The sequence below is a fragment of the Pleurodeles waltl genome, chromosome 9 (genome assembly GCF_031143425.1).
Source record: "Pleurodeles waltl isolate 20211129_DDA chromosome 9, aPleWal1.hap1.20221129, whole genome shotgun sequence".
Classification (NCBI taxonomy): domain Eukaryota; kingdom Metazoa; phylum Chordata; class Amphibia; order Caudata; family Salamandridae; genus Pleurodeles; species Pleurodeles waltl.
The window spans coordinates 322979659-323002464 of NC_090448.1; the positions used below are offsets into that span (position 1 = coordinate 322979659).

At 41.5% G+C, this 22806-nt stretch overlaps 1 protein-coding gene across 1 annotated transcript in view; it reads right to left on the reverse strand.

The window, feature by feature from the left end:
• The window catches only part of MST1R (macrophage stimulating 1 receptor), a 352783-nt gene that overhangs the window by 121842 nt on the left and 208135 nt on the right, over positions 1 to 22806 (reverse strand). The window contains exons 8-9 of the mRNA XM_069206831.1: positions 21633 to 21775; positions 6739 to 6909 (exon numbers count right to left, since the gene is read on the reverse strand). Coding sequence (XP_069062932.1) covers positions 6739 to 6909; positions 21633 to 21775 — 314 coding nt within the window. The remainder of the gene's footprint in view (positions 1 to 6738; positions 6910 to 21632; positions 21776 to 22806) is intronic.

A 22806-nucleotide genomic window follows, 5' to 3' on the forward strand; every position in this document is an offset into this window, starting at 1 on the left:
ACAGGACTGTGTGATGTCCGAGGTGTCAAAACATTAGGATTGACGGTCCAGATCTCTCAGCCTGGTGAGTGCCCTGTACATTAGCAGTGGGTTTAAACTAGGGGTATGGACCAGTTAACCCCAATGTGCAAGAATAGATTCTCAAATAATAGTGTGACCCACCCAGAAAATCAACTTATCAAAGTTCCATTAGTACGGAGTCAAACATAAGGTCATTCCAGCGTTATTTTCAAAAAGATTCCATTTATTGATGTCAAAATTTAAATTATATGGCATTCCACATGAAGAGTCTTGAAACTTAGAAATGCAGACACAGGCATTAACAGTCTATGACATAAGGTGAAGAACAGCTGACACGTGTTTCGCCCCTTTTTGTTTGGTCGGTTAACCCAGGGCTTTTTCAAGGCTGCAATAAAATAAGTGTCACAAACTACTCATTGTCTGTGTCTGTGGCCCACTGGAAATGTGGCGTGGTCTTGGTTCTTGTAGGTTCTGCCTTGACCCAAGTAGGGGTGACCCTTTCTGGTAGCCACAGTGCTGCTGATGGAGGGAACGCCAAAGGCAGTCTATGCCCTCCAGAAGGAGTCCCAGAGGGAAAAAAAACCAAAAAGGGAAAAAATCTCGAACAGGAACTCCTGGAACAAATACAAAAAGTAAAAAGTAAATCTGAACAAAAGACAAAAATAACAAAGAAAAAAGCTGGAACAGGCTCAGAAATCATATATCCGACGCAGAAGAACAGGAGCGAAGAGCACAACCCAAAGGAACAGGAATCACACACCTTATATACCCAAAGAACAGGAAGTGACCGGCAGGAAGTAAAAGACACCATATTGGATTGGGAACATGGCATAGAAACCCATAGTAAAAGTCACCATGTTAAGTGAGGTTCAAAAGGCATGCAGGGAGAAGGAAGGCATGCTGGGAAGGAGAAAGGATCATGGACATGAAAGAAAGGCATGAATTCATGAAGAAACAAGGAAGGCAGAAAAGGAGAAAGAAAAAAGAAGCAGAAGGTAAGTGGGGGAAATGGACAGTGGAGGGAGGCAAAAACTAACAGGGGTGCGTCATGCCTTTAATGTGTCGAGGTCTCATGCCCAATTTGGGGCCTCGATAAAAATAGTAAATTGCAGGGGCGCGACTCGTAGCCGCGTCCCGAGCCGAATGTACGGCTTGTGGCACAACAATAAGTGGTCATCGAGTCAAATATTTTGAACTGTAGGAAGGTACTATAAAGAAGAAGTGAAATGGAGGGTCAAGTACTTATCCCCTTGGTGGAAAGAAAGGAAAAAAGAACATAAGTAAATGGATAACTGAATCCCAATGCAATCCACCTCAGTGACATATTAGTCAAAGTGACGGTGTAGAAGAGGGAGAAGAAAGGTGCAAACTTAGAATAAATAGCTTCTGAGGCCTCAGGCCAATATTTGCTAAAACAGAAATTGAAGAAAAAGCGAGGAAAAAGTGGTTATTAGTCCCAAGAAGTGACATATTGTAAATTCAATAGAGGATAAAAGGTGAATGTGGAGTACAAGTAAGACTAAACTTATAATCAAGAACATACCAATAGGTACATTCTCAAGGAGCTTCCATTTTTTTCATTGGTGCAATCGGTCTGGATAAGAATATTTAGGTATCAATACAAATGTGCTGTATTTTTAACCTTGGAACAAAATTGTTCGATCAATTTTTACTACTACAGATGTAATTAAAACAATGCAGAACAATTTAGGTTTAGCTAAAAAGGTAAAGGTTTGTACTTTCATATAGCCTCTTTTAATTCAACCAGAAAGAAAAATATATAGCTAACCACCAACTTGGTCTGGGAAAGAATAAAACAGTGATAAAGTATGAAATTTCTATAATAAGAGTGTTGGGGAAATAATAATGAAGCTGCATTGTCATGCAAGCATAACTGTTGAACATTAAGGTAAGAACTTAACATTATAAATAGGCATAAATAGAGCTCCGTGTAGTCGACATAGACTCCATGCTGGAAAAGTAAAGTTCTGGATGGCTAATAAAGATTCAGGTTTATTGGGAGTTAGTCCTACTGCAATGTGTGCCGGAACATTCATATTTGAATCAAACGACTGCCTAGTTTGCACTTACCGGAACAAAAAAGTTACAACATAAAGTCTGTACTATCCGATGCGGCATTTCAGTCCCGCGCCAGGACTGTGGTTTGTGAATGCTATCTAATCTGTGTTTGATGACTATCCATTGGAAGCCATTGCTTTGCAGATGTCTGTCCAAAATTCCTGTGGGGATATCAGATTATCCTATAACTTCAAAAGGAGTAATTCGGTGAATGAGGACACAAGAGATCTTAACGCAGATGCCAACACAATCTAACAAAGGAACACTCTAGAATTCCTATTGTTGATGATTGATAGCCGTCCAGGGGTGGGAAAAGAGAAGCATTGTGTTTTTATGGACACTGAATCACACCTTTAATTTCACACCTAGATGTAACAGTCAGGGAGGGACCTCCAAGTGATAAGTAGTGAGATGAATGTCACAGATAAGAGTGATCTGTGCCTATGAGTCCTAGAACAGCTTTCAGCAACATTGAGTAAAAAAAGACTACACTGGCCATCTTCTAACTCTCCAGCCAATATTAACTAATCCAGCTGGACACCTTCATGCCTCAATCACTATAGTCGACTTGTTAAGTACCTGAAGGACATACCCTCTCACGCACCCTCAAGAGCTTCAACTTACACATGGAACTTATTGGCGTCCGCCTCAATTACCACACTGTCAATAATCAATTGTGTGTCAAAGATGATGCCCAATTCCATATGACATTATCCAGCATCAAGGAGATTAATTATCTTAAACAGCTTCCTCCAAACATGGATGGCAACAGCTTGCTTTATTTGAGGAGCATTTTTCTATCCTTTAGGTCCCAGGTCGGAAGGGTCTGTTTTGTGAGGTTTCACAACCTCGGATTCTGCGTACGATGTTTCCTTTCTTCCATCAGGCACATCATTCCTGTCCAGTGGCACCATGCATTTTGTGGCATTTATATTACTGTGACGCCATATTTCTTGGTTACATTTCACTTGCCACCAAGACCCTCCACTGGCTTCCTGTTACTCAACAAATTGCTTTTGAGACTTTTGTAGCACTCATAGGGCCTATTACTAAACTGGCCCAAGCTTTCTCTCCAAGTTGTTGACACTTTACATCTTTGAAAGAACTTCTGAGATCAGGCTCCATGTTTTTGTTCAAAGCCCACTGCGATAAACATCAATTTGCACATTAGACATACTCCAGTATGGATTTAGACTTGTGCACAGCACTGAAATAAAAACATATAGACTATCATAGGGGACCTCAACTGGATTAGTACAGTGAAGAAGAATGACTTTGTATTTCCTTTCCCAGCTTTTGACACAGGTAAACAAGAGGCCCTTATCAACATCCTAAATAAGATTATAGACTTTGTTGGCACATTCTTGACTTGTTTTGAATAATTTTTAATGGAGTCATCTACATTCATCAATTAGTCACCTAACCGAATGAAGCTTGTGCTGGGCACATTTCTCTGAGTGATGTGTATTCTAGATAATCTTTTGACCCATAAATTGAATTTCTCCATGGGCACCTAAATATCAAACAAAGCCAGCAGAGTTTAAGTATTACATATAAATACAGTCAACATCCAAACATGTGGCTAACAAGTAACCATAGGCCACCCACTCAAACATATTTCGACTGATGCAACAGCCTTCCTGTTAGGTGGTCACCTTCATAAAATCTAAGCACAAGCCAGATCCCACCTTGACCCCATTCAACCTTTGAAATGTTGATAGAAATCTGCTTTGCAGCTTCCAGACTAACAGACAATATCAAACCCAAACTGTAAAGACGTTGTGAAAGTATAAATGCGGTGAATCACTCTTTCTGACATTCTCTAGGCCTACTAGTGAGCGGGCTGACTCTTTACTAGTGCAAATGGTCCTTGTGGGGGCATATTATGCAAGTGGTGCACTAACGTCAAGCCTGTATGGCAAGATGAAATCTGCACACCATTTGGAAGCAGGAAAGAGAGGGTGGTGACAAGAAGGCGCACAACAATAGCGCGCCTATTTAGATTGTTTTTACAGGACTGTTCATTTTGTGAGGTTGCAGAAGACTGTCCCTCTTCTTTGATTTTACAGAGTGAGCTTTAAAGGTGGTGCAGCTAAATTGGTCTCAAAACCATTATTCAGCATGCACTCAAATCTCACAAGAAGAAAGGGATTTTGAGAATTTCTGTGTTTTGGTTAATTTATGATCAAAAGCGTGCAATATCTTTTTCTGTTTTCACCCACATAATACTTAATTGATGTTTTGCCACACAGTGCCATCGTCAAGCAATAAATGATTCTCTTTGCACCCCTAAGGGACAATTTTGATAATAAGATTCTTGTGACGCATAGTTTCGGTTCTCCACTGGAGAGGCCAATGTGAATAACATGGTATTCCTGCCTGAATGGTGGATCCTTCCAGTACTGTGCATTCTGGATGGCTTCCTCTCGTGTCCTTTTATTACACTGGCATAGACAAAGCTCCTGAATACGCAAAAACAATTCACAAAGTCTCCTGAAGACTGTGATGTTATCTTGGCAGTCAGGTGTTCCTCCACCAAGACAATATATGCCTGCTGTTGGAAGAAATGTGTGGCTTGGTGTTCTGACAGAAATGCTGAGCCCCTTTCTGCTGCTCTATCTCAGGTTCTTCTATTCATTTGCTCTCTTTCCCAGCAGAGCTCTTTTAAAGTTTATCTTTCTGCTATATCTGCATTCCTCAGGTTATCTGATCAGCCCTCCCTTTTCAAATCTCCTACTGTACATAGATTCTTGAAAGGTTTGGTTCATCTCCCCACCCTTTCTCCTTTTATCATCCCTCACTGAGACTTTAATATACTACTTAAAATCTTAATGTGCACTCCCTTTGATCCACTTCACAATCGTCCCCTGCAAAAACTCACCATCAAAACAGCTTTCTTCATGGCTATCACATTTGCCCACAAAGTTAGTGGGTTACAGGCCTTATCATCTAAGTCGCCCTATCTATCCATCCATCTTGGCAAAGTGGTGCTTCGCACATGGGCCTCCTTTCTTCCAAAGGTGGTCACGCCCTTTCATTTAGGTCAATCCATCACCTTGCCTACTTTCTACGCTCCCTTCCACCCTTGAGGAGCATCGCCATTGTCTGGACCCCAAATGAGCATTGTCGTTCTACCTTGACCGCACATTGGAATTGCAGGTGGACAATCAACTCTTTATGGGGTATGTTGGAGTTAAAAAGGGGTGTGCTGTGCAGAAAAGGAACAACCATCACCAGGTGGGTGGTTCGGTTCTCTACATTAAAATCTGTTACGCATTGGCCAAGAAACAACCCCCCAAGAGTTTCCGCACTCATTCTACCATAGCCTAAGCTGCGACGACTGAATTAGCCCACAGAGTTCCAGTCTTGGATAGCTGCCAGGTAGCAATGTTGGCCTCCCTGCACACATTTACCAAACACTACTGTCTGGATAATCAGGTCTGTCGTGACTGACATTTCGCCTGTTCAGTCCTACAGTACTTTCTTGTCTGAAATTGGTCAGCAGACCCACCTCTGGGGATGGTATTGCTTGGGTATCTATACTAAGGTAAGGAATATGCAGAGAGACGTCTCTATCAAATTAACAAATTACTTACCTTTAGTAATGCCTTATCTGGTAGAGACTATATCTAGCTGCAGATTCCTTACTGACCCACTCATACTCCCCACTCAGCAAAATAATTTCCAGGGACAGGGTTGAACCCCTTTCAGGACCCTAGTTATCCACACCAGTGGTCAGTGTTTTTCATGGCACTGTTCTTCTGGCGTGGAAAGCTGTGAAAAGAAACATATGTCAACGCACCTGGGTGGTGCCTATGTAGGCACCAAGGATGTCACTTCTGGTGCGATCACCGATGATGCAGGCAGAGCCAAACAACACCACCTACTGGAGTGAAGGGGTACTGTTCACAGAAAAATCTTCCAGATCCAGTCTGACACCCGGCATAATTCTAAGGTAAGGAATCTGCATAGATGTCTCTATAAGATTTTTGCACTATAGTCTACTACCAAGAGCGATACAGGCTCTACACGATTCAGAAGGGCTATTGTGTTATCCACTTGCTTTGGCCTAAAAAGTTTGAAGAAATTCTTCAGCAAAGTAATAAGTGATATCAGACAATCCCTGGTGAAGAATCTTCTCAAAGGCAGGAAGTGCACTGGACTTGAAATACAGTTGTTTGAAATGCAATCTGTGAGAGCATACTTGAAACAAAATGTATGGATAATGATGAACTCTGATTATTTCCACTGAACGTCTTATATTAATTAAGTGCCTATAAAGGAAATTTGATTGAATTGTGGTGATCAAATGGCACAAAATATTGCAATACACTTATGAAGAGCCAAGGCTCTCTCTCGGGTCATTAAGCCCTACCTGATGGTGCACTAAGGGCCTGTCTACCAGTAGAAGATTGCATGTACAATTGTTTTGATGTGTTCAAGACCAGAGGATACTCTTTTGTAGCACATCATAAACTGAGTACCAAGAAAAAATTATGATAGCTTTCAAAGGTGAGTGTGGATAAGGGGATGAACAATTAATTTCATCTATCATCAAATTCTCATCCTGGACATCTCCTGTACAAGTGAAATCAATTACAAATGTTGACATTACATTAATATGTTTTAATAGCTTACTGAGCAAGGCTGCATTGCGGGGAGACACTGGTGATGATGGGATTGGGCCGGTACTGGAAGGTCTCTGGGGAAGTAAACTCTGCTTCATCAATCCAAACAACTACTGGAGCACTTGCAGAAAGCGCCCCACCAACTGGGGACATGCAATGGATCACTTCCTCCTCCTTTTCACTATGGAGAAAAAAAAACAACCACAACCTCAAACTCATTAATAGACAATAGAAAAGTGCTTCATCTTGAGACTAAATGTGGATGACAAGATTATAGCAGTATGAGGATAGTAGGGTATTGAGGTGTGCATGAGCTGGGAATCAGCCATCAACCTTTTAATAAAATCTCTTCATGAAACTACTGAAGTGCAAATTTCTAAATCTTTAGGAACAAATCATACAAGAATGAAGTAGAACTTTGGGAAAAAGATTGGAGTGGGTTAACATGTCAGAGCAGCAATTAAAGCGGTGGTGCTTCTCTTGTGCAGTGCAAGAAACATATGAACACTTAAGCGTTGAGAACTCTATTATAGTGCAGTAGGCTTTAAACACTGTCAGAGTATGCTGCTATTGACCACTGCCTCAAACCAAAAACTGCTTCCTCACTCTGCATCTCCTGTGATACGTGGAGAGTCAAAGCAACAAGAGATAACTAAGGCCAAGGGAAAAATTGTGCAGGATTTCTACCTCCCTCTTTCTCCTGGCTCTCAAGCATTGGCGGTAATACACAAGCGCAGTCCTGTAATAACTAACATTTATTGGCAGCAGAAGCTATTAGAGAAGGGAGAAGTTACAGAAAGCTGGTGTTGAGAACAGGTTTAGACTTTCCACAGCAGGCTTTTATTTATATTAGAACATCACACCATGATTAGGTGTTTGTTGTAATGTCTTTAAAGTCCACCACAGCATGGGCAATAATTCTTTGAACCGGCCAAATAATTCTAGAGCAAGTCTTTTGTGAATGGTAGAACCCACTGTAGGATTTTATAAACCTATGAAGAAGCCCTACCACTTCCATACCTCACTTAAATATGTACAATGAATGGTCCGTGAATGCACACATATATTATAACAGTGGAATACGATTTAACTGTTTGTACTCATCCTAAAATTCCCAGAAATCATTTCAGTGTAAAAAAAAAAAAGACGAGTACACAACCTATTTGTATGAGCAGCTGGAAATAGTGATAAAGCATAAGCATCCTCCAAAAAGACAAGAGGAGGATGCAGTTTTGCAATAGTAGAGCAGTACCACCCTGAACGGTCATTAATATTCCATTTGATATAGGCACTTATGTGGGGGATGTTGTTGTATCTAGGTAACAGGAGAATGTGTTTATGGAATGTGGGGTGAAGTTGGAATGTGGGAGGCATGCGGGGATTCGGGACTCGGCTGTTGGAGACCGAAGCAAGCGGATGTTGCTGTTGTTGATCAAAATAAACTCGAGGATTTATATATAACTTTCCACTGTCATGCTTGGTATTTAACAGTGGCGACGAGGATCTGGAGACAATTTTGTTAGATACAGTGTATTTTTTAGCGGACCTATATGCGTATGGGAAGTTTTTCGATTATTTTTCTTTGGTGTTCTGGAAAGATCGCATTTTAAGAACATACAGCTGAGGAGAAATTCTACGGACTGAATTGGTAACTTTAATGTTAGTTACTGTGTGATTTATGGCATTGAACTTAGCCGTTAACAAGACTAAGTTCAAAACAAGCGGCGCACGCAATATGTTTACCGCGCGCCAGCATTCTCCTTCAGCGATGGAGTAGCGCGTTCAAATAACACGCGCTGCACTGTTCAGTAAGCGCGATCAGGTAACACGCGCTGCACTGTCTTCTTCGTGCTGCTTGTATTGATTGGGAGCAACTCGTGCTTCAGTGATATATTTTAAAAGAAGGAATTGTATCAGGACAATAAGACTTACCAGGATTGAAGATGCAATTTGAACCACCATCTAAATTTTTGCAAAACAAAGGTGATCCGCCTATGCATTGGTCCAGGTGGAAGGAAGAATTTTTAACCTATTTGAGTGCGATTGACGTTGAAAATATGTCTCAAGAAAGAAAAAAATATATTTTGCTGCATTGTTTGGGCTCGGAGGGACAAATGGTGTTCAGAACTTTACCACCTGTGGCTATGTTGGGACAAGGTGAAGGAGATGTAGATGTGTTCAAAGAAGCTTTAATAAGATTGGAAAACAGATTCAAGCCTACACCAAGCGTTGCATTGAATAGATTCAAGTTTTACACAAGAATGCAGCATCCTGAAGAAACTTTTGATGACTTTTTAACGGCACTCCGGGGTTTATCGATACATTGTAATTTTGGAGAAATAACTGATGAAATGATTAGGGATCAAATTATTGTGCACGTAAAAAGTAGGAAAATTCAGGAACATTTGTGGGTTATGGGAGATCCTAAACTACAAGATGTTATTGCAACGGCTAAAGCTTTAGAACAGTCAGAAAAATGGATAAAAACGATACAAGAATCTGACAAAGCTAGTAGTATGGAATTGGATGTTGTGGGAGCGGTGAGAGGGAATTCCAATAGTAAAATGGGTGATAGCAACAATGTTGTGGAGAGAAAAGAAAGGGTTGGCAGGGTGGATAAATATGCTTGTTTTCGGTGTGGTAGTTTAAATCACTTAGCGTCATCAGCTCAGTGTCCGGCTATTGGGAAGGATTGTAAGAGATGTGGAAGAATGGGACACTTTGCTAGGGTATGCAGGGATGTTAAGAAAAACAATAACATTTTGAGAGGGAAGATGGCGTGTGTGAGTGTTGGAAAATCTAAGGTGGATGGATGGGGCAGTGATGTGAAAAGTGATGAGTATAGTGGGACGGTGTTATCACTGAAAAGTTGCAATGGCGAAAAAGAGAGTGTATCTAAACGACCTATGTGTGAGGTGATGGTGGCAGGAAGAAAGTTAGTACTCATGGCGGATTCGGGGTCGCCGTGGACAATTGTTGTGCAAGATTACTTCAAACTTATGTTTGAAGGTATTTGGGACATGACTGACTTGAGTGGACCTGACATTGTAGCTGAGAGTTTTGAAGGTACGACAATTGATGTTATGGGATTTGTGGAGACGGAAATTGTGTTCAAAGAAAGAAGAGCAAACATTAAATTGTATGTGGCATCGAAAGGCGTGAATGTCTTGGGTTGGAAGGATCAAGGTAAGTTGAATATAATTTTGAACCCCAGGAGCAGAGAACCAGTGTTGGCAGTAGGATGTGAGAAAAACAGGGAGGACATTATTTCCAAATTTCCACAAGTATTCACCAATAATCTGGGTAAATTGGTGAATTACAGCCATAAGATAAAGGTTAAGAATAATGCTATACCTGTAGTGCAGAAACTTCGAAATGTACCCATGTGTGTTAGAGAAGAACTTAAACATATATTGATGGAGATGATAAAAGACAATGTAATAGAAGAAGTAGAATCTTCTGAATGGGTTTCTCCAATTGTGTTGACCCGGAAACCAGACAAATCTTTGAGATTGTGTGTGGATTTGAGGGCGGTGAATGCAAACATTATTGTAAATTGTCATCCTCTGCCTAAGATCAATGAGGTGATCAGTCTGCTAGAGGGAGCAAACATTTTTACCACCCTGGATTTAAGGTCAGCGTATCATCAAATAGAATTGACGGAGGATTCAAGGCATCTTACGGCGTTTATCACCCCACAGGGTTTGTTCCAGTTCAAAAGGATGCCCTTTGGTTTAGCCTCTGCGGCATCAGTTTTTCAAAGGGCAATGTTTCACTTGTTCAAGGACATGGATAAATATGTAAAGTGTTTTCAAGATGACATTTTAATATTTTCCAGTGATGAAGAAGTCCACAAAGAACATGTAGCAAATGTTTGTAATGTATTAAGGGAAAAAGGATTGACTTTAAAGGAAAACAAATGTAAGTTTTTTGCCGAATCTGTGGAGTATTTGGGGCATAGCATATCTGGCCATGGGGTAGTTCCAAAACAGGCGTTGGTTGATGCTATTGTGAAGGCTCCTGCTCCTGACAATCGGGAGAAACTACTGTCATTTGCTGGATTGTGTGAGTACTATAGTAAATTTATTGACAACTTTGCCACAAAAATGGAACCTTTGAGAGAGCTCACACGGAAAGGGATCCAATATATTTGGACGGAAAGACAAAATGAAGCTTTTGAAGCGATAAAAAGGGAGATAGTGGAGGCTCCAACTTTGAAACCGTTCAGTGTGGGGGCGCAATGTGTGGTGACGGTGGATGCGAGCATGTATGGAATTGGAGGTGTACTATCTCAAAGAAGTGGTAAGGACAGGTGGAATGTTTCGTTTGCCTCACGTACACTCAACGACACAGAAAGAAAATATGCTGTGATTGAAAAGGAGCGGTTAGCATGTACTTGGGCGGTGGAACATTTCAGGGATTATATTTGGGGTACAAAGTTCATTCTTCAAACGGATCATAAACCTTTGGTTGGTATTCTTTCTCCAGGTGGGGGATGGAATGCCACAGCTCGTATTGCAAGGCTGGTGTCAAGATTGCAAGAGTATTGTTTTGATGTTGAATATGTACCGGGGAGGAATAATGCGATGGCAGATTGTCTATCAAGACTTCCACAGAATGAGACTAAGGGGGATGAGGCAGTCCGTGAGATGTTAGAGAATGATGTAATTTCTAATGTGTCAGGATACATGACTGAAGAGTTTGGGAGTATCAAAGAAGAAGATTGGATGGATGGGTTGAAAAATGATAGTGTTTTGCAGGAGGTAATAAAATATGTGAGAAATGGTTGGCCGGGTAAAGGGAGGTTTGCATCAGAACTAGAACCGTTTGCTATGGTTAGGGATGAATTGGAAGTGGTAAATGAGATGTTATTCAAGAAAGGGAAGTGCATTCCTCCCAGTGGATTGATACAGACCATTTTGAGCATAGCCCATGAGGGACATCCGGGTATGTCGTCTATGAAACGTTTGGTACGTACATGTTTCTGGTGGTCAGGATTAGATAAAATGGTAGATAGAGTGGTCAGAGAATGTGATGTTTGTGTAAATACAGAAAAAATGTTAAGAACTGTGCCTGCCCCTTTGGCACCTGTTTCCTGGCCGACCTCTCCCTGGCAGAAGTTGGGATTTGACATTACTGGTCCATTTTATTCACTTCCAGCTGATGCACGTTATGCTCTGGTTCTTATTGATTATTTTTCCAAATGGCCTGAGGTGAAAATGGTTCCAAGCGTTTCAGCGAGTAGTATAATAGAATTTTTCAAGGAAATTTTTGCAAGAGAGGGCTATCCAGAAGTTGTAGTTACGGACAATGGGGTTCAATTGGTTGCTAGTGAAACACAGAGATTTTTTAGGTACAGCAACGTTAAACATGTTACTACTCCATTGTATGAACCACAAGGCAACGGACAGGTGGAGAGATTTAATCGGGTTCTTAAAGACAGCATAATTTGGGCACGTGGTTTTGGAGGTTTGTGGAAGGAAAAGTTAAGAGAAAGATTATGGCTTTATCGGATTACTCCACAATCCACAACAGAGGTGAGTCCTTTTAGACTGTTAAGGGGAAGACATCCTGTATCAAAATTATGTCCATGGTGGTTCAAGAGGAAGCATGGAAAGGAGGAGTGGGAAAGTGTATCTCTGGAAGAAGTCAGGGAAAGAGTCAAGGGCAAACAGATGAAGATTAAAGAAATTTATGACAGAAAGTGGAATGTGAAAGAACCTAAGTTTGTAGTGGGAGATTGGGTTAAGATACGTAAGCCTGGTTTGGTAAGAAAGACTGAAAGCAGATTTAGCAAGGCTATCAAGGTGGTCAAGGTGTTAAGAAATAGTGTGGTTACGCAGGATGGCAGGGTGTGGAATGTGAGAAGGGTGGCGAAGTGCCGTGGTGACCAAGTTGATGGTAATGAAGGTAATTGTATTGATCAACTGGTAACAGGGTGGAGTGGTTGTTGTGAAGAAGTTGTACGACCTGTTGAGTGGGCAGGAAGCGAAAGAGAGTACAGACAGTCTGTCTCTGCTGATGCTTCCTCAGATCAAGGGAGTTTTGGAGACAAGATAGGGAATGGAGATTCTGTCGCTTCAAGGGTAAAACTTAATGCGAGGAAACGTTGTCCACCGGGCAAATTTAGAGAGTTTGTGTAATTAGAAATTAAGTGTTAATGTGTATAATAGTTTTGTTGCATTCTCCATCATTATCTATATTTTGTGTTTTTATTTTGTATTTTCTGTGTATTTTGGACTATGCAACACCATTTATTGTGTTTGGTTTCGTTTTATATATTTCTGTTTTAGGAAGGGAAATGTGTTGTATCTAGGTAACAGGAGAATGTGTTTATGGAATGTGGGGTGAAGTTGGAATGTGGGAGGCATGCGGGGATTCGGGACTCGGCTGTTGGAGACCGAAGCAAGCGGATGTTGCTGTTGTTGATCAAAATAAACTCGAGGATTTATATATAACTTTCCACTGTCATGCTTGGTATTTAACAGATGTGTAATCCATTGCTAGTTCGTTAAAAAGCTTTTGCACTTGCCAATAAAATGGCAAAAAGACTGAAACAAATGGAACAGTCCGAAGATAACTGTTGAATCGACAAAGTGTAGGTAAGAGACAGCGGACCCCGACCCTTCATCCCTCCAATGTTGCTTTTGCACTAGATTTCTAGTATATTGACCTCTACGGCAGTGACAGCCTGTTCAATAGGCTTTATACGAAGGGTTGGCATCAATAGTTCCAAATTACCATGAATTTTACTACGGTAAGACAACTATCTGAGTGCTAGTTTTAGGAAAATACCCTCTCTCTTGGCAGGGTTTCCCCATTTTCTGCCTGTTGTCAGTATGTTTGACTGTGTCTACTGGGTTCCTGCTAACCAGGACCCGAGTAGTTTTGCTCTCTCCTCTAAATTGTAGCTTTTTCTTCCCACATTTGGCATGCAGGTCCCCCATGTAAGTCCCTAGCATATGGTACCTAGGTACCCAGGGGCATTTGGGTTCCAGGGAATCCCCTATTGGCTGCAGTAGTTATTCTGCCCCCCATAGGGATGCCATGCAAAGGGTTTTGCAGGCCTGCCATTGCAGTCGGCGTGCAATGGGTGCTTCTTTCTTCAGGAATCCACCACTGATTTTCTTGCAGTCTTGTCCGGGTGTCTTCTTTTTTCTTCTTTTCCTCCTTTTGGGTGGTTTGGGGAAAATCCAGTGTTTTACTCCTACATTCCTGGTCGCTGGGGGGTACTGTGTTACTTACCTCTGTGTTTTTTTAGTACTCCCAGCACCCCTCTACACCTTTTACTTACCTAGGTGGGAGTACCTTATTCGCATTCCGTTTTTTAAATATATGTTTTGTGCTCCTCCTAGGGTCACTATTGGTTATTGTTATTTGCACTGTTTTCTAACATTTTCTATGCCTGTTTCTGATTGCTAGTGTATATATTTAGTGTATTACTTACCTCCTAAGGGTAGCTTACCTTTTCTAGTATTTTGTGGTGGTTTGTTCCAAAAATAAACTACCTATATTTTTGTACAACTGAGTGTTTTCTTTCATGTGTGTAAGTGCTGTGTGACTACAGTGGTATTGCATGAGCTTTGCATGTCTCCTAGATAAGCCTTGGCAGCTACCTCTAGAGAGCCTGGCTTCTAGACACTGCCTACACATCACTAAGTGGGGATACCCAGACCTGGTATAAGGAGTAAGGAGCATAGGTACCCACCAGACACCAGGCCTACTTCCAACACTAGTCTCTTGCAAATAATACGGAAATATGAAACAGGAGAGAAGTGCAGGATGTACTTGTATCATCTGTTTCTAAAACGTAAAATTGAATTCTAGATTGTATATTTTCCAGCAGACTCTGGGCGAGGACATGTAAGCCTGCTCTATTAAACATAATGTGGTATTTAATTTTTTTACTTTTGATTTGCACATGCAATTAACTTTTAATTTGCATCACACAGATAGACTGGCCTCACAAGACCTTTAGTGAAGTTATATTTCAATTACTTCAAATCTGTTCAGCAGTTAAGGGGTGTGGAATATATTCTATTTGAGCTCAGCTGCAGTGCATTCCCATGACAAACACATTTCTACCTGAATTGCACTCATGTCACACTCATGGAAGGCCCAGCTCTACAGTTTGCACTTTGAAATGACTGGTCATTCAACTCTCAGGATGAGAGGTCAGATTACGCTCCTGAGCTCTCAAGTGTGACATGTGTGCGCGAAATTTGAATCCCCTTCCCCTATTCGGAAGAGAGAGCGAGGAGGCCATGCTGCATGGGAGGCCTGTGACAATCGTTGGAGGGGAGAAGATTTCCTTTGAATCTCGAGGGTCTGGACTGGGAGGACCAGGTGGAGCTGCAAGGCAGGTAAGGGCTCTGCATCGCTGAGACTCAAATTCACCACTTCGGATTTTTGGTGCAAGAAACTATGTAATGCCCAAACATATACCGAGAAGAGGGAATAGACCACGTTTCTGAAACACTGGGATTTGAAAGCCTAAGAGCCAGATTGTTTGGGCCTTGTAGGTAGGTATCACTCATAGCTCAGAAATAGGGCGATGTCATGTATATACCTTAAATACCAACACAGCCTACTCTTTACAGCTTTACTTAATGGATAGTGAAGCTACAAACTGCCAGTGACAACAGGCCCGCATTCTTAATAGTCATATCCGACAAAGGCCTCATTATACACATACACACACAACAGCAGGAGGAGCCTCTTTCCAGACTGTCCGGAGAGCACTTTGGGCCATGCAACTGATATGAAGCTTTGTGTAAATGGTACATTATAACAGAATGTAGTTATATTTGTATCTTATTATTATCTGTGTTGTGTGGAGTAAAAGAGAAGGATATGGAAGGTCTATTCACTCTTATTATGATTGGATGGTGGGTAGTGAAGCATAACATGTCTGTATGATCAGGAGTCTACTTTATTGGTCAGAATGTTGACATGATTTATTAAAATGCACTCTGTGAGGCACTAGTCTGCAGAGGAGCAGAGTTGTTAGCTGAGTGAATCAGATTATAGTAGGTGTGAAAAGAAGCCATGCAAGATTACATCATAGAGGGCAGCTTTTGTCAGGAGGATTCGTGATGTAAGCCAACTTTGTCGAATATGAAGAGGTCAGTGCATCACATTGTATGAGAGGGGATGTTCATTTTAGTATGATATAGATCAAACAAACCAAGAGGCTAGAAACCTAAACTGTAGTACAGGGGTAAGCTCCTGGCAGTGTTTAAAGTTTGGTTCATCATACCAAAAATACACCTAACAAGAAAGAACCAATTGGAGTCTGCTAGATATAAAATATGAGTGGGTCCTACTGCAGAAAAGATATGGGTGAGGTTAGAAGGAACAGAAACATAGCTTTATACCAAGACCACACTTGCTAGTTTCCGTGGGGGTGGTGCTAATTTAGCTCTAAAAATAAAAAAAGTACACTTTGAGGGGGACTAAGCTCTAGTCAGTTTCAATGGTCAGCTACTTATTAGCTATTTAAAATAACCAGTAATTCTGACACCAGGTAAGGGACAGGGTGCTCTAAAGAGAATGTACTGATGTGCAAAACTCATTTCCAAATCAGAAATAGGAAGCAAGAATGGTCATTGTAACAGTGGGAGAACATTTGTAGGTATCTGTGAAGGACGCCTAGAGATACTGCACATCTTTTTTGCAACATTATGACAAAAACTTCAGTTTAGTGTAGATTCTGATTTTTTACTCTAGCAAAATCGATTCACAGTACGCTGTGACAGAAAAAGAAGTAGTGAAAGCATATCTTAATTAGATAATGAATTGCTTTCATTGTGTACAAATGTGCACTATAGCCAATAACATATGACAAATTATTTGCAAGTTGTCTATAGATACACATGGTTCATAAGTAGGTCATTACAGATGACTGTGGTTTACTACGATTTCTGATTGCACTTCAAAGGGGGTAAAATGCACTGGAAACGGTGTGTGATCTATACTTAAGTAGTGTTTACTTCTCAAAAAAATGTATCTGCAAGACGGGGTCACGTGGCACTGAACGAATATTACATTTGAGTGTCAAATTTGTCCAGTAGGGAAGAAAAAAGCCTAGCAAAATGGTTAAAAAGTGGAACATTTGTGTTTCAGTGATTCCTTTAAAAAAGTATTTGTAGTGAACAACATAGCACACTAACACCTTCTTTGGCACGGCATCAAAATACAACAATTTTGGATACAGATCTTAGCAGACAAGTGATACATAGGACATCTACCTCCCCAGCTATATCCTACTGGGACTTCCAAACCCCTCAACATATCCCCCGAAGTCGGTAAAGGGGTGGGCCATCACCCTGGCACTCAGCGCAGCCAAACAGGCCGTTTAGGCACAGACACAGTACCAACACAACTGGACTGGCTAAATAAATTGCGGCAACTCCTGGGAATGTAGAAACTAACAGTTGTAACTAGTATGTTGCAACAATTTTAACAAAACCTGGGGCCCTGTATACGGTACCTTTCTAATGAATTTAGGGAGCTGATCTGTCCAGCTTGTCTACCAGTACTTCACCTTACACACTTTGAACATAACACCAACTGAAGCTCTAGCATACATTTCCCCACCCCACGCACCGAGGGCCCCTTGTACGCATATATATGGAATTGCAATTTCCTAATTGCGATTCAGTGTGAATCACAATTAGGGAATCACAATTCCAAATGTAACAAACTCAAGTCGCACATAGACCTGCTTCATTAATATTAATGAGGTAGGTCGCAATTTGGGTCCCACCGGGAATCGCAAAAATCACAGGGATGGGTGCCAGCTGGTGTCAAGAGACTCATGTCTGTGATTGCTTTTAAATAAAGCAATCTTTTGTTTAAAACGCAGCCCGCTTTCCTTAACCCCTAGGGTGCCCAGGACGAGCTGGTTGGGGGGTGGGGGGAGAGCTAGCGCTCCCCCAGATGGCCAAGCACCCCCCCTCCCCTGGGGGAGTCGCTTCACTTCAAACCCCGCCACCCCGACCCCCCTGTGCCGTCTGATGACGTCAGCATGTGAAATCAGAGGCCTTCCAGCACCGATCGAAGGAGAAATGCAGAAGCATTTCTCCTCCGATCACGTGGAGGGGGCAGAGAGGCATGAAAGGAGAGGAAAGGGGGGCAGAAAGCCCACCAGAGACCAGGGAAGATGTTTTATTTGTCAAAATAAGATGTTGGGGATAAGGCCATACCCCACCTCAAATACATGGGGCCAAAGTTGTTCTGCCCACCAGTGAGCAGATTGGCCGATCCACACCCCAGAGGGACAGAAAGTCTATTACATGCCAGGGAATAAAAAAATAAAAAAATAAAAAATAGTGGGGTGGTGGTTACCAACCAGTATGGGCCTGGTTATGCCCCTACCCAAACTGAAGGGGCTAACAGTCTTTCAGCTCTCCCCACACACTAAAACATCTTATCCCACGGAAAGCAAGAGGAAATTTGATTATTTTTGGTTTTTGTTCTACATTTGGGCCATGAGAGCTCGGTAACTCTCAAAATTGTCCCACTTGGAATGGTGAGGGCTGCACTTTTCTTTTTACTTTGGGACGCTGCCAAGTAAAAAAATCCACAAGACCTAGACACATCTGAAAACTAAACATCTAGTTGATTCCAGGGTGGTGTGCTTCACATGCACCCCACACCATTCCCTTACCCACAATGCCCTGCAAACCTCCAACTTTGCTGGAAAGCACACATTTTTCCCACATTGTTGTGATGGAACCTTCTGGAATCTGCAGGAATCCACAAAATTCCTACCACCCAGCATTGTCTCATCTATACCAATAAAATTTCTGCTGCACTTGTCAGCCTAAATATGTTATTTTTCAAACTGCCCTTTTGGACCCCCTTTGGTTCCCCCTCAATTTCGACGTGTTGTTGGCTCTTCCCTGTCACAAACACTTGGCCCACCTACACAAGTAAGGTATCATGTTTACTGGGGCACTGAGGGGAACATTGGGTGGTAGGAAATTTGTCCCAGTGCGGTGATCCCACACAGAAATGTGGGGAAAATGTGATTTTTTAGCTAAATTTGAGGTTTGCTGAGGATTCTGGGTAATAAAACATTGGGGGATCCACGCAAGTCACACCTCCCTTGACTCCCTCGGGTGTCTAGTTTTCAGAAATGTAAAGGTCTGGGTTTGGTAGGTTTCTCTAGATGGCTGCTGAGCCCAGGACCAGAAATGCAGGTGCCCCTCCCACCTCAAAACAGGTAGTTTTCTATTTGATAATTTTGATGTGTCCAGATAGTGTTTTGGTGCATTTCCTGTCGCTGGCACTAGGCCTACCCACACAAGTGAGGTACCATTTTTAATCCGGAGACTTGCAGGAACGCTGGGTGGAAGGAAATTTGTGGCTCCTCTCAGATTCCAGAACTTTCTGTCACCGAAATGTGAGGAAAAAGTGTTTTTTTAGCAAAAAGTTTGAGGTTTGCAAAGGATTCTGGGTAACAGAACCTGGTGAGAGCCCGACAAGTCACCCCATCTTGGATTTCCCTAGGTCTCTAGTTTTCAAAAATGCACAGGTTGGGTAGATTTCCCTAGGTGCCGGCTGAGCTAGAGGCCAAAATCCACAGGTAGGCACTTTGCAAAAAACACCCCTGTTTTCTTTGGGAAAATGTGATGTGTTCACGTTGTTTTTTGGGGCATTTCCTGTCACAGGCGCTAGGCCTACCCACACAAGTGAGGTACCATTTTTATCGGGAGACGAGGGGGAACATAGAATATCAAAACAAGTGTTATTGCCCCTTGTCGTTCTCTACATTTTATCCTTCCAAATATAAGACAGTGTGTAAAAAAGACGTCTATTTGAGAAATGCCCTGTAATTCACATGCTAGTATGGGCACACCGGAATTCTGAGATGTGCAAATAACCACTGCTTCTCAACACCTTATCTCGTGCCCATTTTGGAAATGCAAAGGTTTTCTTGATACCTATTTTTCACTCTTTATATTTCAGCAAATTATTTGCTGTATCCCCGGTATAGAATGAAAACCTACTGCAAGGTGCAGCTCATTTATTGGCTGTGGGTACATAGGGTTCTTGATGAACCTAGAAGCCCTATATATCGCAGCAACCAGAAGAGTACAGCAGACATAATAGTATATTGCTTTCAAAAATTTGACAATGCAGGAAAAAGTTACAGAGTAAAACATAGAGAAAAATGGCTGTTTTTTTCACCTCAATTTCTATAAAACAAAATTCAGTTGTTATTTTCTGTAGGAATCCCTTTTAGGATCTACGCAAATTACCCATTGCTGAATTCCGAATTTTGTCTACTTTTCAGAAATGTTTAGGTTTCTGGGATCCAGCATTGGTTTCACACCCATTTCTGTCACTGACTGGAAGGAGGCTAAAAGCACAAAAAATAGTAAAAATGGGGTATGTCCCAGTAAAATGCCAAAAGTGTGTTGAAAAATTGGGTTTTCTGATTCAGGTCTGCCTGTTTCTGAAAGCTGGGAAGCTGGTGATTTTAGCACTGCAAACCCTTTGTTGATGACAATTTCAGGGAAAAAAACACAAGCCTTCTTCTGCATCCTTTTTTTCCCATTTTTTAAAAAAAATGAACTTTTCACTGTATTTTGGCTAATTTATTGGTCTCCTTCAGGGGAACCCACAAAGTCTGGGTACCTCTAGAATCCCTAGGATGTTGGGAAACAAAGACACAAATTTGGCATGGGTAGCTTATGTGGACAAAAACTTATGAGGGCCTAAGCGCCCCCTGCCCCAAATAGCCAAAAAAAGGCCTGCCACCTAAGGGGGGAAAGGCCTGGCAGCGAAGGGGTTAAAGGAAAACAGGCTGGGTTTAAAAAGAAAAAAATTAAGTTTCAGTTAAAAAAACGTTTTTGCATGCATTCACAAAGGGGAAGGGAATCCCCTTCCCCTTTGTGAATGGGTTAGCACCAATTTAAAATTGGTGCCAACTGTGATTGTTTTGCGACCGCATTCACGGTCACAAAACAATCTTGCATACCATTTACATTCTGTATTAGGAAGGGGTGCCCTGGACATGTCGCTTCCTAATACCGAATCGCAAAACCCTAATTGCGATTCGGTAACAAGTTACTGAATCGCTGTTTGGGCTTTGTACATCCCAAAAAGCATTATTCTAGTCGCAAACAGGCCGATTTGCAGTTTGCCACTAGAAAAATGCTTTGGTCATCCGGCCCTGAGTGTCTTACATATTCCTTCCCTGAGGGTATTCTACTCACTTCCACTTCACCTTTCCCTGATCCTGATCCTCTCAGCCCCTCTACCCCTCCAAACTGTCACCTTTCCCTCTACTATTGCCATTTTATCCCGTTATTCCCCACCAGCCACTCGATGTAGGTGGGATGATTGTTGCATTGTGAATCTACTCAAATATCAATAAAACAGATTTAAACCTAAAAAATATGTGTATTTATTGACAACTGTCTAATGCAGGGAAAAACAAACAACTAGTTGTTTCAAACATCAGTTTGATCTACCAACTGCCATATCTGGTTCTCAGCACTATTTTGGGGGGATGAACGAAAAAACAGCATACAAAACATTGCTCACCAATCCGATCAATAACACTGAAACATCAAAAAGAAAACCTCGACCTAAATCAAACATCACAACTGAGAAAACATTGCTAAATTCAAAAAGATTCTGCAAAACAGTATTTTCTCTACAGCATTCAACAGTGCGTCGAATCCAAAGTCTAATATTTGGTGACAACTGAGATTTCCAATCAAAGTTATAATGAATGAAAAAGTCGAGTTAAGATTATTATCAATTGTTCTTGTTGTTAATTGCTTGATCCAATTTAGAGCGGCTTTAATGGCTGGTAAAATACGAAAATGCCCAAACAAGACGACCATCAAGAAACACTAACCATGTTTCGTAAACGAGCCATCTTACCTGGCATCTCCTAAAAGACACTCTGACCCATTTATGTAAACTTTTCTTTCGTTTCCAATCATCAGATTCTTCCCTCTAATAGCCACCTCAGTCCCTCCAGCCAGAGGACCAAATGAAGGAATAACGGATGTTATAACGGGCTCCTAGTTAAACCAAAAATAAACCACACACAGTATCAAGATTTGAGTACAAAGTAACATGTAAATGTCAAAGTAACATTGCTCTAGAACAGTTTCCAACAATGGTTCAACAAAAGCAGGAACTTGCCAGAACTTTTGGCTAACATTTGACTTCTTGAAATATATAGAGAAATAATTCTATGTACATTTATCCTAAGTGCATATCTTCAAATGGTGGCATGTACCTAGCCTTTGAGATCAACACTGCACACCTCCTTTCTTGATACCACAGTTTAAGAATGATTACAGACATCACTACAAGGCAATCTTCAGGTGATACTCCTATCTGGTGTACCTTTGCAATGTATGTGGTAGGCAAAAATTCCAGCACTGAGGATGCCTCACTTGATTTTACAGGGATGTATTTTAATCAATGACATAGCATTTGATGCCACTCCATAACAACGTGGTATTGCTCGATTCAGATTCAAAAGTCTGCTTATTCGATACCTGGCACTTCCCATCTTACATACAGATGTACTAAAAAGCTGGTCGCAAATTGCACACTGACCTTTTGTCACTAGTCTTAAGTTTTGCAATGCAATCTATATACTAAGTGACTGCGTTGCAAGCTCTAAAGCTGCAGGGAGTTGCAGAATGAACTGCTTAATGAATATTAAATGGGCAGGTCACTATTTCCAAGTCCCTGTGATTGGCTACAAACACAGAGAGGGTAGCCTACAAGCAACAAAAGAACACATCCCTGTGACCGAAACAGTGACGGCTGGTGCAATTTAAAAATGGTGGGGTATAAATGCATGCCCCGTATTGGATTTTACTGGGTGAAACACATCAGCCCAGCATTTTCTGGAGGGTATTGGGGTATTCTCCCAAGAAGATGTTGAACATTAGATCACATAGAGGTGCATTTTACAGTACAGTTTGAGCAAGAAAATTATCCTGCATGGACTTTGCAACTCTCTCCATGACCTGCCATGACCTGCTATTATAGGTGGTTAATGGATCCCTCAAAGTAGTCACAGCCCCCTGTCTGT